Source organism: Sceloporus occidentalis, unplaced genomic scaffold (genome assembly GCF_023333645.1).
Source record: "Sceloporus occidentalis isolate IW3139 unplaced genomic scaffold, rSceOcc1.0.p SCAF_8, whole genome shotgun sequence".
NCBI classification, from domain to species: Eukaryota; Metazoa; Chordata; class Lepidosauria; order Squamata; family Phrynosomatidae; genus Sceloporus; species Sceloporus occidentalis.
Genome location: NW_028316988.1, coordinates 54,726,813 through 54,742,298, shown reverse-complemented (window position 1 = coordinate 54,742,298; position 15,486 = coordinate 54,726,813). Strand labels below are relative to the sequence as shown.

Below are 15,486 nucleotides of genomic sequence, written 5' to 3'. Positions count from 1 at the left end.
TCCTCCTCCTCCTCCTCCTCCTCCTCCTGGGCAGTGAGGCCTTATGGCCACTCTACCAATAAACCTGAGGAAGTGAATTCACATTTCTGGCTGCTTTAGCTTCCTTTGGCCATAGCCGCCTCCTTCTTCTTCCTTCTCTGGAAGGACCTCCATTTTGTGGCGCTGAGGAGGAGGAGGCCTCACTCAGTCCCCGTCCTCGCCTAGCCTCCCTCCCAGTCCCGCCCCGGGGGCGAGAGAGGGCTGGCTCGGCGGCCCGGGGCCGAGGAGGATGGCGACCTGGAAGCGGGACGGGCGCCTGACGGCGTGGCAGCGGCTGTGCTGCGGGGGTCTGGCCGGGGCGGTGAGCCTGAGCGCCACTGCGCCGCTGGAGGTGCTGACTGTCGGGGCCCAAGTGGGGCTCCCCGGCTCCCGAGGGGGGCTCCGGGCCTCTGGGCGCCGCCTCCGCCGGAGCCAAGGCCTCGGGGCCCTCTGGAAGGGCAACCTGGCCGCCTGCCTCCGCCTCTGGCCCTACAGCGCCATCCAGATCGCCTCCTACAGAAGGTAAGGCAAGGCAAGGCAAGGCAGGGCAAGGAGACGAGGCTTGTTCTGGTTGTCCTTGTGGTGCGCCTTCTTCCAGTCGCTTCCCACGAGGGTGACCTCCACACTGGGCCCTCCTTTGCTAACACTTGCCCTACCAAGGAGGAAAAGCCCAGAAGGTCCTCCCTTTTGAGCAGGACTAAGAAGCATGGATTGACATCAATAAGGCTGTCTTGAATGAAGTGCCTTGGCCTCAGGATGACCACACTTGGCCCTCTTTTTCCAGGACCTGCCCTACCTTTCAACTTTCAGCCCAGGAGGAAAAGTCCAAAAGGTCCTCCATTTTGAAAAGGACTAAGCAGCATGGATTTACATTCATATTAGCATCCCTTGCTTTTATTTCATAATGCCCCACATTTTTCTTGAACGTCCTACATTTTGCAGTGCCTTGCCAGAGAGTCACACACTCTCAGCCTCTGAGGATGGCAATGGCAAACCTCTTCTGAATGAATCTTGCCAAGGGTCGCCAAGGCCTTAGGGTCGCCATAAGTCGGAAATGACTTGAAGGCACACAACAACAACAACAACAACAACAACAAGCCCCCTTGAACACTGTCAGCTTCTGCTTCAGCGTTATCCTTTTAATCCTTGCATGAGTGGATGGACAGGAAAAGCTCCCTGCGTTTCTTTGCCATATGCATCCTCACTTGTTCATTCGGGATGCATTTGCTGCTGAAATGCAGAAGTCAAAACCTGTTGTTTGTTGCTCTGGTTTTGACTTATGCATTTCACATGCATCTGCATAGAAGTACAAGATCTTTGCTCAGATCAAAGTGTCAAGTACCACTATAATAAATAGCTGATGAGCCAAACAAAAGTATGGTGAAAAGTATGTTTTTTCCCGCACTTCATCCATGTTGATATTTGTGCCTGTGTCTCTTGTACTAGATTTGTCATGCTGTTTGTAGATGATTTGGGTCACATCTCCCAATGGAGTTCCATCATGGCAGGGAGTCTTGCTGGAATGGTGGCCGCCATTGCAACTTACCCAACGGATGTCATCAAGACACGACTCATCGTACAGAACCGACTGGAGCCTTCCTACAAAGGAATTCTTCACGCTTTGTATATGATTTACCATCAGGAAGGTGTTGCTGCACTTTACCGTGGCGTTTCACTGTCAGTATTAGGTATCTATAATTACATAATTTTTCTATGTTGGGAGAGAGAGGTAGGGAACCTTTGCTCCTCCAGATGTTTTGACCTAGAACTCCTATCATGCCCAGTGGGTTGAGGCAAAATATCTGGACGATCCAAGATTCCACACTTCTGATGTAAAAGTTTGGAATATAATTCATGGAGGAAAATCAGTGAGGGACTGTAATTGCAAGACAGATGGTGAGGCTGGGGGACAGTTGCTCTTCCAGGAAAGAGCTTACATCTGGCATCCCTCAAGGCGCCATTCTGTCCCCCATGCTATTTAACATTTACATGAAACCGTTGGGAGAGATCATCCGGAGTCATGGGGCGCGGTGTTATCAGTACGCTGATGACACCCAAATATGTTTCTCCATGTCTCCGACTGCTACAGTGACTAAGGATGGCATCTCCCCTCTGAACTCCTGCCTTGAGTCAGTAATGGGCTGGATGAGGAAAATCAAACTCAGGCTGAATCCAGAGAAAATGGAGGTACTTGCCATAGGTTCCTTAGGTCTGGGGAAGGACATTTGTCCTCCCCTCCTAGACAGGGTCACACTTCCCCTGAAGGATGAAGTTTGCAGTTTGGGAGTACTTCTGAATCCGTCTCTGTGTTTGTCATCTCAAGTGGATGCGACGGCCAGAAGTGCTTGGTACCAACTTCGGTTGACACGCCAACTGCGACCCTACCTCAACCGAAAGGACCTTGAAGCTGTAGTACATGCTCTGGTAATCTCTCGTCTTGATTTCTGTAATGCGCTTGACATGGGGCTACCCTTGTATCAAGTTCGGAAGCTTCAACTAGTGCAAAACGCAGCAGCCAGGTTGGTCACTAACTCTTCGAGATTTCACCATATAACATCTATTTTAAAAGAGCTACACTGGCTCCCAGTTAGCTTCTGGGCACAGTACAAGGTGTTGGTTATTACCTTTAAAGTCCTACATGGCTTGGGCCCGGGTTACTTACAGGAACGCATCTCCCCATACAATCCGCCCCGCACTCTTAGAACAAGTGGGAAGAACCTGTTAGATGTGCCATCATCCAAACATGTTTCCACTTCCCAAAATGCTTTCAGTATAGCTGCTCCTAGACTATGGAATGGACTCCCATAGGAGACTCGTCTTGTTACATCCTTGGAGATTTTCAAGAAGGCGGTAAAGACAGAGCTCTTCCGCCGCGCATATCCTCCTGACCTTTTATGAAGACCATTGGTACGGACCGAGAGCACCTGACCCCGTGATTGATTGATGATTGATGTTTTATGTTTTTAGCTGTGGTTTTAATTGTAATTAATGTTGTAATACAGTATTACAAGTGTTTTTAACTCTGTTGTGATCCCGCCTCGATCCATTGGGAGAGGCGGGAAGATACAAATAAAAACTATTATTATTATTATTATTATTATTATAATATCACTTCTATCAAGTCCATATCCAAGTAAGAATATGTAGCTGAATTTCCTGTTTCCCAGACTACGATGGTCTCAGGATCAGATTATGGGTGCATCTGTACTGTAGAAATAATGCAGTTTCACATCATTTTAACAGCAACCCTGCAGAATCCTTGGATTGGTAGTTTGTGAGGTACCTGCACATTTTGGCAGAGAAGGCTAAAGTCCCTGTAAAACTACAAATCCATAGAATGGAGCTGCAGCATTTAAAATGGTGTCAAACTGCATTATTTTAACAGGGTAGATGGACACTATATGCGAATGCATTATTGAAGTTAGAGACATAGACAAGGTACATTGCTAAATAGCATATATGTATCTACTGGCCATGCTTGCTGGGGATTCCTGGAATCAATCACTGTACAAAAAGTAAATTTGCCAACCTTTACCTGTTTGAGCAGTTTGTATCAACTTTGTTGGTATCTACCAGCATTCAAGAGCACATTTCTTTTGTTGTTTGCCTTTCACAACAGGTGCTATCCCATTTTCCATTGGCTCTTTTCTTGTTTACACCCACCTGGATAAAATCTGGGGGGAACCCAGTCTCCGCTTCACTCCACTGCAGAACTTCATCAATGGCTGCCTAGCAGCTGGCGTTGCACAGACACTTTCCTTCCCTTTTGAAACAGTCAAGAGGAAAATGCAGGTATGCAAATTTACAGTGCTATATAAATAAAGCTTGATGATGATGATGTTTTTATAGCACTGCTGCATGCTGCACCAGCCTTTAAAGCAGCCTCTGACTTACCCAGGATGCTGAAGTTCCATTAAATACAATGTCATAGTAACATGATGTCTCTTATATAAAACGGCAACATCAGGGTTTGCTTATTGGAAATTATATTTTTAGTATTTTCAAACCATAGATGGTTGATCCAAGGATTTAAAAAAATCCGTGGATGTGGAGGGCCAACTGTATTCCTTCTAAGGTGGAGCTGGCTTTCAGTGATGAAAGAGAAAAGGTAGAGGTTTATTGCAGCCACCAGGTTGCACTATTCTCTCAGCTAAAATCATTGCTAGCTCAGAAAAAAGGAACCAGACTGTTGTCATGGTTTAAGCATTGGCCGAGGGTTCAAATCCTGGCTAGGTTATGGAAATGCACTGGGTGACCTTGGGCAAGTCACATGCTCTCAGCCTCAGAGGAAGCCAATGCAAACCCCCTCTGAACAAATCTTGCCAAGAAAACTCTGTGGTAGGGTCCCTGTAACTAAGAAACAACTTGAATGCAAACAGCAACAAAGCTCAGAAAATACTATCCTCCTCTCTCATTGGAATGCTGATGGATCTTCTTTTATTCTTCTTTTTTCAAATTTTTAATTCCATACATTTAAATTCATATGTTAACCAAAAGGAAAGAAAGAAAAACCTGGCTAGCATTTTGTTAGTCACTGCCATGCCCTTCTCCTTTTGTGTCATGTTATTTTTTAGATTGCACACCTGTAAACACAGCTAGTGGTCATGAGTGAGTGTTATTCAAAATGTTGGGAGGGCACCAGGGTGTGGGAAGCAGAAACACTGTAATAAAGGTTTGAGAGACAGCATAGTTGAGTGTTGGGTTACAACTCTGAAGACCAGGGTTCGAATCCTATGACATCCCATAACAGTTTCCATTGGTCTTGGTCCTGCAGTTATGCCATAAAACTACACTCAGGATGCATCTGTGCTGCAAAAATAATCCAATTTGATGTCACTTTAACTGCCATGGCTCACTTCTATGGAATTCTGGGAATTATAGGGTTTTTTTTTATCCCACCAGAGCTCTCTGACAAAGAAAGCCAAATGTTTCACAAAAGTACATTTTCCAGAATTCCATAGGATTGAGTTATGGCAATTAAAGTGGTGTCAAACTGGATTATTTCTGCAATGAGGATGCAGACTGTGTTGGCTAGGGATGATATTTGCTGTAGACCAACAACATTGTGTAAGACCTTGGATTGTGGGAAAGAATGTGGAAGGTTCTGCTCTCTTTCCAGTCATCCAGAAAGGTTATCAGGTGTACAAAAGTCTTTACTGACTTGCTGTCAGTACCAGGTGTGTTGCTTATTGTTGGTGCACCAACAACCTGAAAGGCAAATGGAGAACCATAGAATTATACAGTTGAAAGGAATCACAAAGGCCATCTGCTCCAATCCCCTAAGCATTCCTAATAGATGGACATCCAATTTCTGTTTTAAAACCCCCAAAGAAGGATATTCCACCATCCTCTAAAACAGTCCATTCTACTCTTGAAAAGCTCTAACAGTCAAGAAGTTCTTGCTAACGTTGAAGTGAAATCTCTTTTCTTGTAAACTCATTGGCTCATCTTCCAGTCTGACTCTCTTCTCGTGTTTTTTAAAAAGGCTTTAGACTGATTGTCTGGAGTCCGGTCTTATTTACCCAATGAAATCAATTGGCACAATAAAAGAATGTACTTCTTTGCACAATGGCCATTTTATGGAATTCACTGCAACGATAGGCGCTAGTTTAGAGGGAATTAAAAGGGGAATCTGACAGATTCATGGAGGATAAACCTACTTGCCTTAATAGTGTAACAGAACTTAAGTATTCAGTGCAGAACTTGGAAATTTCCTTTTTGGATGGTGGGGAGGGACTATAGTTCTCAGAATTTCCCAGGAGTTTCAGGGATTTGTAATATTTTAAAAAAAAGTTTTCCAAACTCTGGTTCACATGCTATTATTTCTGCTACTTATCAATTCAGGAGTGAATGCTGTTTATTTGTTGTACTTTTAAAAGGTCCAATAACAAAAGTGTTCTGAGTGCTGCTGTAGGATGAGCATGGGAAATTTATGGCCCTTCAAGAAATCTGAGACTACAACTCCCAAAATTCCTTATCCTGGGCTATGGCAAAGGTTCACTTTTGGATAATAGTTGTAGCACATCTCCGAATGATCAGATTTCCCAATGCTTTGAGTGAAGCTTCAGCTATAAATTGCAGGATTTAATGTCCAATTTCACTCATCCTATGTGTGTGCAAATGGGCCTTCAAGTCGCCTATGGACTTATGGCAATCCCATTCATTGCTTAAGAGGTTTTTAGGCAAAGAATCGTCAGGGGGAGTATTTGTTGGGAAAATATGCAGAGATAAATGCAGAGTAATCTTGGAAGCTTGTGAGTAGATAGACAAACTGGAAGACTGGAGCTTTGCCAGGAAATACAGCTGCGAGGCTTTTCTCCAAAGAGGCACTGTTTATTATTGTTGCAAACACACATGCAAGAACAAAGCTACACAGACAAACCCACACTGTACAATGATGATTTGAGCTTATATACACTTTTGCCATGTGGCAATCTAGCTCAACCCCTTCCTGTACAATTTCCTGTGCTACCTGGATTACTGTCCACCATTCCAGATGACACAGCATATTTACATAAGTGCTACGTGCTGCTCTTTGGCACACTCTGCGACAGTCTTGGACAATCACCTGCTGTCTGGAGCCACAGCTGCAACCAATTCCTGGTTAGGAGCAGTGAGTGTCCATTAGCTTCTCTGCCACGTCTAACATTTTCAATGCTGCTCCATACCTCAACAGTATTGCCAGTTCCTTCCTCTGCAATGTAGCCCACAGTACCTGGCATTGTTGGCAGTCTCCCATTCAAGTACTAACCAGGGCTGATCCTGCTTATCTTCCAAGATCAGATGGGATCTGGTGCCTTTAGGGTATGTAGGCACCCTTATTGTTGTTGTTCACCTAACCCTCAAAAGGATTTTGTGTGCTTATTTTAGATTTCAGATTAAGTCAAATAAATTCCCTCTGTTACTTCTTTTCTCTAATCCCTTATTAGCAAGCCTGGGACAAATAGTCCAGCCCAGAACTTGGTTTCCAAGAAATCTTATTCTGGCAGAATGATGACTTCTCCCTTACAAGGGTCCAATATGACATTTGTCTTTATTGATTATCTATTTAGTAAAGATTTCCTAATTCTACTTTCCTCATGTTCAAAACAGTGCATAGCTTTTAATATTCTTTCCCCTATTTTGTGTGATGGCACTGTCTCTGTTGCATCTATATTTTATTTCATGTTTGCCTTCATTTTGAATGAAATGCTTTTTCTAGTTACTGTATTTCCTTTCTTCTCGACCCTTCTATTTATTTTGGTGTTTTGTTTCTTATTTAAAATCTTATTTTATTTGTGGCATTGCCATTACGTAGGAAAGGCTGGCTTCTCAATGTTCAGCTCTCTTTTTTTTCCCCAGTGCAGTTTACACAAGGAAAAAAAGACCCATTAAATCACTATTTGGCTGGTAGGTTTTTTGATAAGGCTGCGTTGGTGGCTAGGAGGAGAAAAACCATCTAGAAGCAAGATAAACAGAAGAGATTGTAGAATGTCATATGGGTTTGGAAAACAATTGTCGCTGAATCAGCTTATTCAGGGGGCTTTCTATTGCAACTCTAAAAATCCAAACTGACTACCCAGGACCAAGCAAGAGTTGTAAATCAGTGTACTTGGAGGCCCAAAGGTTCCCTATGGGACTGTCCACACTGCAGAAATAATCCAGTTTGACATCACTAACTGCCATGGCTCAGTACTATAGAATTCTGGGAACTGTAGTTGTGTGAGTCAATTAGCCATCTCTGTTAGAGAGCTCTGATACCACAATAAACTACACTTTCCAGAATTCCATAGCATTGAGCCAGGGCAGTTAAAGTGGTGTCACACTGGATTATTTCTGAAGTATGGATGCAGCCTATGCATGCTTTCATTCCAGCCTGAATGTATAATTCTCAACTGGGGTGGGAAACTAAGACAGAGACAGGTGCCAGTTTTCACCTGGCAGGCTGCTCTTAGCTCTTCCAGACAGCAAAATGGACTGAAAATAAAGGTAAATCCAAACTGGAAGTGAATTCTTGGTTTTGATTTACAGTGGGCCCTATCTGCTGGGATTTGGTTCCAGGACCCCCTGTAGATAAAATCTGTGGATGTTTATGTCCCATTAAATACAATGGCATAGTAAAATTGTGTCCCTTAAATAAAATTTGGGGAGGCAGGTTTGAGAATTAAACCAAACCACTCCTTTTTGGTAGGATTTGGTGATAATTTGGGCAATTTTGGGGGTATTTTTTTCTTCCTCAAAAATGAAATTGGGTGGCTTTGGGGAAGTCTTGAAAAAAGTCTTTGGGAATTGCATGGGACCCACAAGCCACACTTTTCACCACCCCTCCTGTTGATGCAAGCAAATACAGACCTGGTTGTGGGTGAAAACATTTATTGAAATTATAATCCATTAATTTATTAAAAGGTGGCTGATTCAGTCCATTCATTTAAAAAGAAAACAAAAAACTTATTCTTAACTGACTCGTCTCTTCAAAGGTACTTCCTAGTTAGTTGAACCATGCCTTTGGGGTTCATCTTTCAGCAAGCCTACAGAAGCTGCCAAGATTATAATATTGCAGTGGAAGCCTCTCATATTCTATCACTATGCGTCCATCTGACAGAAGGGATCACTTGAGGCTTAGCACCTCTCATGAGGTGTTTTGAGGCCTGATTTGGACAGTACAGAGGCTGTGGGAGAAAGCTTTCCATATACATGTATATATCAGGGCTCAGGCTTTTTGTATGTATAACAGAATTAAGCGGCAAAAAGGCAACTGTTCAAGTTAGTTGTCCTGCTTGAGATTACAGGTGAGGAATTTTACCTTTGCCTTGTCTCCTACGTACAATAAAGGGATGTAAAATAAAAGGAGCCACTGCAAATAGAAAATAGATCAAGAAATGTTGTTTGCTGTGCTGGTTCTCTCTTTGCATGATTTTAACATGGGGAAGATGTGGTGATTGTGAATGCTTGCATACAGCCTAAAGGCTGTCGGTTCTGCCTCAGTTCGCTCCTTGTGAGCAAACCACATCTAATCACAGTAGGAAAAAACATTTGTTTCCTGGAGGCATGAACATTTTCTGGTTAGAATTAGTAACATAGGTATCTCTTTTGTATCTGTAAAGTTTTAGTCATATGCTTTCTAAACTTGAAGAATTAGGGAAGAAAATGAAGCCTGTCCTTAATGGCTTAACTTATACTTCTTTGCATTTCATTCCAGGCCTTGCAAATATCACTTAACATTTATTTGCGAACTAATCCAGAGAGAAGGAGAGAGGTCCACAGTTCGTAGTTTCCTTCACCATATGAAATCCAAACAGTTGGGTCAGGAGAGTGCAGTTTCAGAGCTTGTCAGGGTACGATGATGAATAGTTTGGAAGAGTTGCGTTCTTTTAGGTTACAAGCACCAGAATCCCACAAGTCGGGATGACTACTTGCCATGTTTGTTGGGGGATTGTGAGACTTGTAGTCGAGTAAAGTAAATTTTCCAAGCCCTGCAGTAAGTTCAGTGAAATTTCCAGGCAAGAGAAGTAAATGAAGCTTCTACACAACAGAATATAGGATGGGCAAAATATGCAGTCCAGTGGTTTGTTGTTGTCCTGTGCCTCTAAGTTGTTCCCAATTTATGGTGACCCTAAGGTGAATCTATCATGGCAAGATTTGTTCAGAGGAGATTTGCCATTACCTTCTCCTGAGGCTGAGAGAGTGTGACTCACCCAAGGTCACCCAGTGGGTTTCATGGCCAAACTGGAAATTGAATTGTGGTCTCTAGAGTTGTAGTCCAGCACCTAAGCCAGTGGTACAGTCAAGTAATTTTAGATCCTGGACTGAATGGTTTTACAGCTCCAACACACACACACACACCTTTAGATGGTAATGTGTATTAAATCACTTCAAAGGCCAGAGCTTCTAACTACCCTGGGAAAGTTGAGAGTTGTACAGGTTGAGTCTCTCTTATCTGGAATTCCAAAATCTGAAATACTCCAAAAACCAAAACTTTTTTCATGAGTGGCTGGGATAGTAACACCTTTGCTTTCTGATGGCTCAGCGTACACACATTTTGTTTCATGAAAAAATTATTTAAAATATTGCATAAAATTACCTTCAGGTTATATGTATAAGCTGTATATGAAACATAAAGGAATTTTGTATTTAGATTTCCATCTCCAAAATATCTCATTATGTACATATACAGTGGACCCTTGTTATACGCTGGGGTTTGGGTCCAAGATCCCCCGTGGATAACAAAAACCGTGGATGCTCAAGTCCCATTAAATATAATGACATCGCAAAATGGTGTCCCTTATAAAAATTAGAAAATCAAGGTTTGATATTTGAAATGTATACTTTTTAAAAACATTTTCAAACCGTGGATGCTTGAATCCGTGTATAAAAAGTCCGTGTATAAGAAGGGCCGACTGTATGCAAGTACAGATATTCCACAGTTGGGTTTTGGATACAGAATGGGAGGGAGCATCATCTTGTTCTCTGCTGTCTTGTGCCTAGCTGAAAGGCCCCACTGAACTTGGTAGAACTTTCCTCTGAGCATGATCTTGGGCAACTCATATGCTCTCAGCTTCAGGGAAATGGCAAACCTCCTCTGAAAAATTCTTGTCAAGAAAACTCCATGATAATTTTGCCTTTGGGTACCATAAATGGGAAATGACTTGAAGGCACACAACACCAACAATATGAGGTTGTGTTGTCAGGAGAAAATACTGTACAAAGTTTTAGAGTGACTTATAAAACTAAGATTTCTAGAATCAACCAGCCTGCGTAGGCAAAAAAATATTTTTTCCAAGCATTGATTCTATGCAAATTTACCTGGGAAGTTATCCCCTATAAAAGGACCATGAACAATCTGCTTCTGAAGAAGTACATAGTGAGTTAATTGTATCTTTAGGGCAGGAATGAGAATCACTAGTATTCCTCACCATTAGAGATGCAGATTATGACTGTTGGAAGTTGGAGTTCAACAGCATTTGGAGGGTCAAGCATTCCCTGCATTCCCTGCTTGTACTTTAGGAATTGAGAGTTGCAGAAACAGATCCTCTTTATTTTAAATGGAATGGATTCTATTGTTATGAAATGGTTCTGTGTATTCTCTCTGGAGCAGGCTCAGAGTCCTTGCCTCCCCCATAACGGAGGGGTTGACATCCATTTTGTGGGCATGATAGATTGTTTTAAGCAAACCGTGAAGACAAAAGGAGTGCTTGCTCTTTGGAACGGACTCACTGCTAACTTACTGAGGGTATGTACCACAACTACCATTGTTCTATTCCTTTTTAGAGAACTGATTTAAATGTTTGTTTTAGCCACACAATGTTGTAACCATGTTATGACTTGTTTGAATCATTCCTGGTATGAGGCTCCTACTTTTCCTTAAAAACTTTGTGCCTTGTGTGGATAAAACTTGGCCATTAACTTAAATTCACCCTAATGGACCTTATAAATAAGGAGATGGGAGTTGTGTGGTCCTCCAGAGGCTGTTGAATTGCTATTCCCAGCATCCCTTACCATTGACTGTGCTGGCTAGGTCTGCTGGGAGTTGCAGTCCAACTATATCTGGAAGGATGCGTCTAGACTGCTTCTATTGTAAAGCATCAATGATATAGTTATTTACAGTTTTATGTTTATTTTAAAATATGGATACTTTGAGTTTCCTTTTAATTGGAGTTGGAAACATTTGGTTCTCTAGATGTGGTGAGACTACAGTTCCTATCATCTGTCATCATTGGCTATGCTGGCTGAGGATCATAGGGGTTGTAGCCCAAAAACATCTGGAGCACCACTTCTTCCCTCCTAAATATCACAAAACTACAAACCCCATAATTCCATTGCACTGAGCCTTGGGATTTAAAGCAGTGTCAAATGGCCTTATTCCTGCAGTACAGATTAGACATGAGATATGGATATTTGACTTGAACTATAAGAACACCACTTAAGAAATAGCTCATATTAAAATTTGCTGCTGTTAAGTAACAGCACGATCTTGCATATAATTTACATAGAAGTAAGCTCCATTATGTGCTTACTTCAGAGTAGACTTGCACGGGATTGCACTGTAAGGCTGCAATCATATGCACATTTACTTAAGGTTTCATCCACTGAATATAAAGGGACTTACTTCTGTGTAAACCATGCATGCTGGTGCAATAAAAGTACTCCTCCCTCCAGCTAATCTGCTAAAGATTTGAAACATCTACCAGTTAGAAGTTGCAACTCTACTTTTCACAGACTAGGACCACCTCTGTAAAGTTCTCACCTTGAAGTTTAGAGACTCACCGAACATGTGAGTAATTTCAGATATGTTTGTTTGCTTGTTTTTTTAACAGATTGTCCCTTATTTTGGGGTCATGTTCAGCACTTTTGAATTCTGCAAGCGCGTCTGCCTGTATCGAAACGGTTACATTGATTCCCCGCTAAGCTACAAGCTAACACCAGGTGTGGATCAGAGTTTACAACCCCAGGAGTTGCAAGAATTCAAGCTCCTTGGAAAAAGAAACTTTTAAGCCCCGGGAAGCATTTTCTGTAATGAAAGGTCACATTGCTAAAGGAACGTTGTGGAGAGCTGAAAGGAAGACACTGGACTTGAGTTAATAGTATGTAACTGGTCACTGAATGATAAAACCCATCCTACAGTATTAGATGACCCATCAAACCTTTGAAGTTCGCCAGCTTCAGTTGAGGTCTACCTTGGGGGGAAAAGAGAGAGTGTGGTCTTCTAGGGGCCAAACACAGTACAATAATTGTGCACAAACTGTGCAAAGTACTCAATTATAGCACTATAGCAGAACTGCCATGGTTCTGTCCTATTGAATGCTGAGATTGTCAGTTTAGAGAGGGGCATTTGGAATTCTCAGCCAGAGAGCTCTAGTGCCTCACCAAACTACAAACCCCAGGATTCCATAGAATGGAACTATAAGTGTGTAGTGTGACTGGGCCCCTGATGTTCTTGAACTACAGTTGCCATCAACTAGCTTCCACAGCCAGATATGAGGGAGAATGCAAGCTGAAATCCAATAGCATTTGGAGGGCCACACATTCCCCATGTGAGGCCTAAAACTACCTAATATCTATAGTCTTAAATTATATGTGCAGAGGAATTAGTTGATGTTGCTGACTGCCATTTGCACGGTGCTACATGGACTGGAGGTGTTTGCAGTTTTTTTAGTAGTTTCCTGTGGACTGAACTTTCTGCTTCAAATTCAAGCAAAGACTCTGAGGAGAAAAATGCCATCCTTGCCGGCTGACTGCCAAGTGCCTTCCGATGTATAGAAGCATCTGGATATATAATTTCACCTTACTTGCAGTCTGAAATAGTGTAGTCCATTCTACCACCTCATTCTGCTTTACTTGTGACTCATTTCCCATAGAGGCAGCTAAAAGAAGGTGGGTATTGAGCTTCTATTGCAGGGTTGGAGGAATATAGCCCTCTAAATAATCTTGGCACAAAGCTTCCAGCATTATTCACCACTGGCTGTGCTAACTAGGACTGCTGGGATTTGCAGTCCAACAAAATCTCAAGATGCACACTTTCACCACCTCTGGAAGCATTGCCTTTGGACATTCACAACTGGTCTACAATTAGCCTCAGCCCCACCCAACATGACCAATAGGATGGGATTTTGGAAGCTATAGTTTAAAGCATCAGGGAGGACCAAAGTTTTGCCGCTCCTGCTCTTGGGAGCCCTGGATCCATCTATGGGAGACAGACTGGATGCATCCCATACTCTTCAGCACGACAGACTCCTCAGAAAAGGAGTATCAACTCTTGTTGGGAGGTAACATTTTGGGCCCTGCATCAGTATCTTTCAACAGAGACAATGCCAAAATGGGGAAGTCAGGTATTTGCCTGCATGCACTGGAATACTGAACTGTTTTTTAAAATTAAAAAGCACATGCGGTGGATAATCGAAAAGCACAAGAAAACCAAAGAGGACATATTTGATCTGCATTTCTCCCACAATATAAATCACCATTTTTAAGAGAAAAAATATAGGTGGATTTTAAAAGATGGTGGGGTTTGAGTCACCATTTGGAGAGCTTTTGCAGTGGGAAGGGATGGCAATATAGGAGGAAAATGTGCTGGCTGATATATTTAGGGATGGATTCCGCCTTTACACCTGACTTTAGACAAGCAGAATTGTATGCTCTACTGTCTAGTCTTGAACGATCCTGCACACATTTTGAACTGAGCAGAATGTGCTTCTGAATAGATATGTAGAGAATTGCACTACTAGAATGCAATCCAGTACATATTTACTATGAAATCAAGCCCTGCCAAGTATTTCATAGTTAACAACTCCAATGCTCTCCAAATCCCCTGGGCTCCAACTCCCATTATCCCCAGTCCAGCAGTATGGTCACTGTGCTGAGTGGGGGCAAGGGGAGTTGTATCTCAGCCTATCTGGAATGGAAGATGAGGAGATGTGGAAAGGTTTACAGTCAGCCCTCCTTATCCATGGAATTTTTAATCACAATTAGCCACGGCTTGAAAATATTCCAAAAATGTATAAAATCCAAAAAGCAAACCTTGATTTTGCTATTTTACATAAGGGACACCATTTCACTGCCACTGTATATAATGGAACATCAGCATCCACAGATTTTAGCATCCACAGGGGCCCCTAGAATCAAACCAACGGATATCAAGGGCCCACTGTATTCGGACTACAACTCCCTAAATCTACCAACAGCATGGATTCAGGGGTAGTTCAAAAACTTAATTTCTCCAAGTTCTGGCATCAAGATGAGGAATGTTGTATGTATGCAGCTACACTGGTAAGGATGCAAATATGAGTGGTGGGATGTCTCATGATGGAGTGCCTCACTGCATCGAAAATCCAAACACACATAAGAAAATATACAGAAAGAAATCAAGTTAGAACCTCCATGAAAGTTTGCAGACCAGTTCGAGTACACCTTTAATCACATAAACCCCATCTCACTTGCATTTGTAAGTGGTACAACCTGAGGATAGGATGCTAGTAGTACTCCAGCTGCATGGATTGGCTCCTGCTAGAGCATGTTCTGGCAATGAGTGCCCACTGTGTATTGCAGAGACTCTTGCGTCTCATCTGCTTTGAGATCCTAGAACCTCTTGCACTTTTAGAGTGACAAAGTGTATACTCAGCTTTCCCATGCCTCTAGCACACAGCACATCAGTGTGTAAACACACAGAGGAGGGAGCTGGATCTGAAAAACTTGTGTGTCTTTGTGTACACTATTCATTTTAGTTGTGAGCATACAGTTATGCTGGTGTCAAAAATTGCTCTTACAATTGCCTTGCAATAACAGTTTGTGATTAATTTTGTGATATTAAATTTACCTTTTCCAGGAAACACATGACGTGGTGATTAAAGCTGACAGCGTTTATCTCTTTCTCAGGGTTGCAAAAGAGGGAGTTTTGTCATCCAAAGGTGAAATGAAATAACTCTGCTTAAATCCTCCTCCTGCGTCACTCTCACTGATGTAGGAGCTCTGTGCTCCTTTGTGGCTGTTGGGACA

General features: G+C 42.4%; 1 protein-coding gene across 2 annotated transcripts; it reads left to right on the top strand.

Annotated features, from left to right (window-relative positions):
- Positions 1–170: 170 nt before the first annotated feature.
- Positions 171–15,484, top strand: SLC25A43 (solute carrier family 25 member 43). 2 transcript variants are annotated; one of them, XM_089536773.1, is made up of 5 exons: positions 171–540; positions 1,465–1,706; positions 3,638–3,810; positions 11,093–11,227; positions 15,317–15,484. In XM_089536773.1, the coding sequence occupies exons 1-5, from the start codon at positions 269–271 to the stop codon at positions 15,410–15,412; spliced, it is 918 nt and encodes a 305-aa protein (XP_089392899.1). In that variant the 5' UTR covers positions 171–268; the 3' UTR covers positions 15,413–15,484. The 2 variants fall into 2 exon arrangements, with proteins under 2 accessions (XP_089392899.1, XP_089392898.1); XM_089536772.1 differs by lacking the exon at positions 15,317–15,484 and adding an exon at positions 12,312–13,288.
- Positions 15,485–15,486: the final 2 nt, after the last annotated feature.

Bases quoted from the DNA above. Each gene is read 5' to 3' on its own strand.
- SLC25A43 (XM_089536772.1), top strand. From the start codon at position 269: ATGGCGACCTGGAAGCGGGACGGGCGCCTGACGGCGTGGCAGCGGCTG. The intron at 541-1,464 runs GTAAGGCAAGGC...CTCTTGTACTAG, and splicing joins CAGATCGCCTCCTACAGAAG to ATTTGTCATGCTGTTTGTAG. The intron at 3,811-11,092 runs GTATGCAAATTT...TCTCTGGAGCAG, and splicing joins CAGTCAAGAGGAAAATGCAG to GCTCAGAGTCCTTGCCTCCC.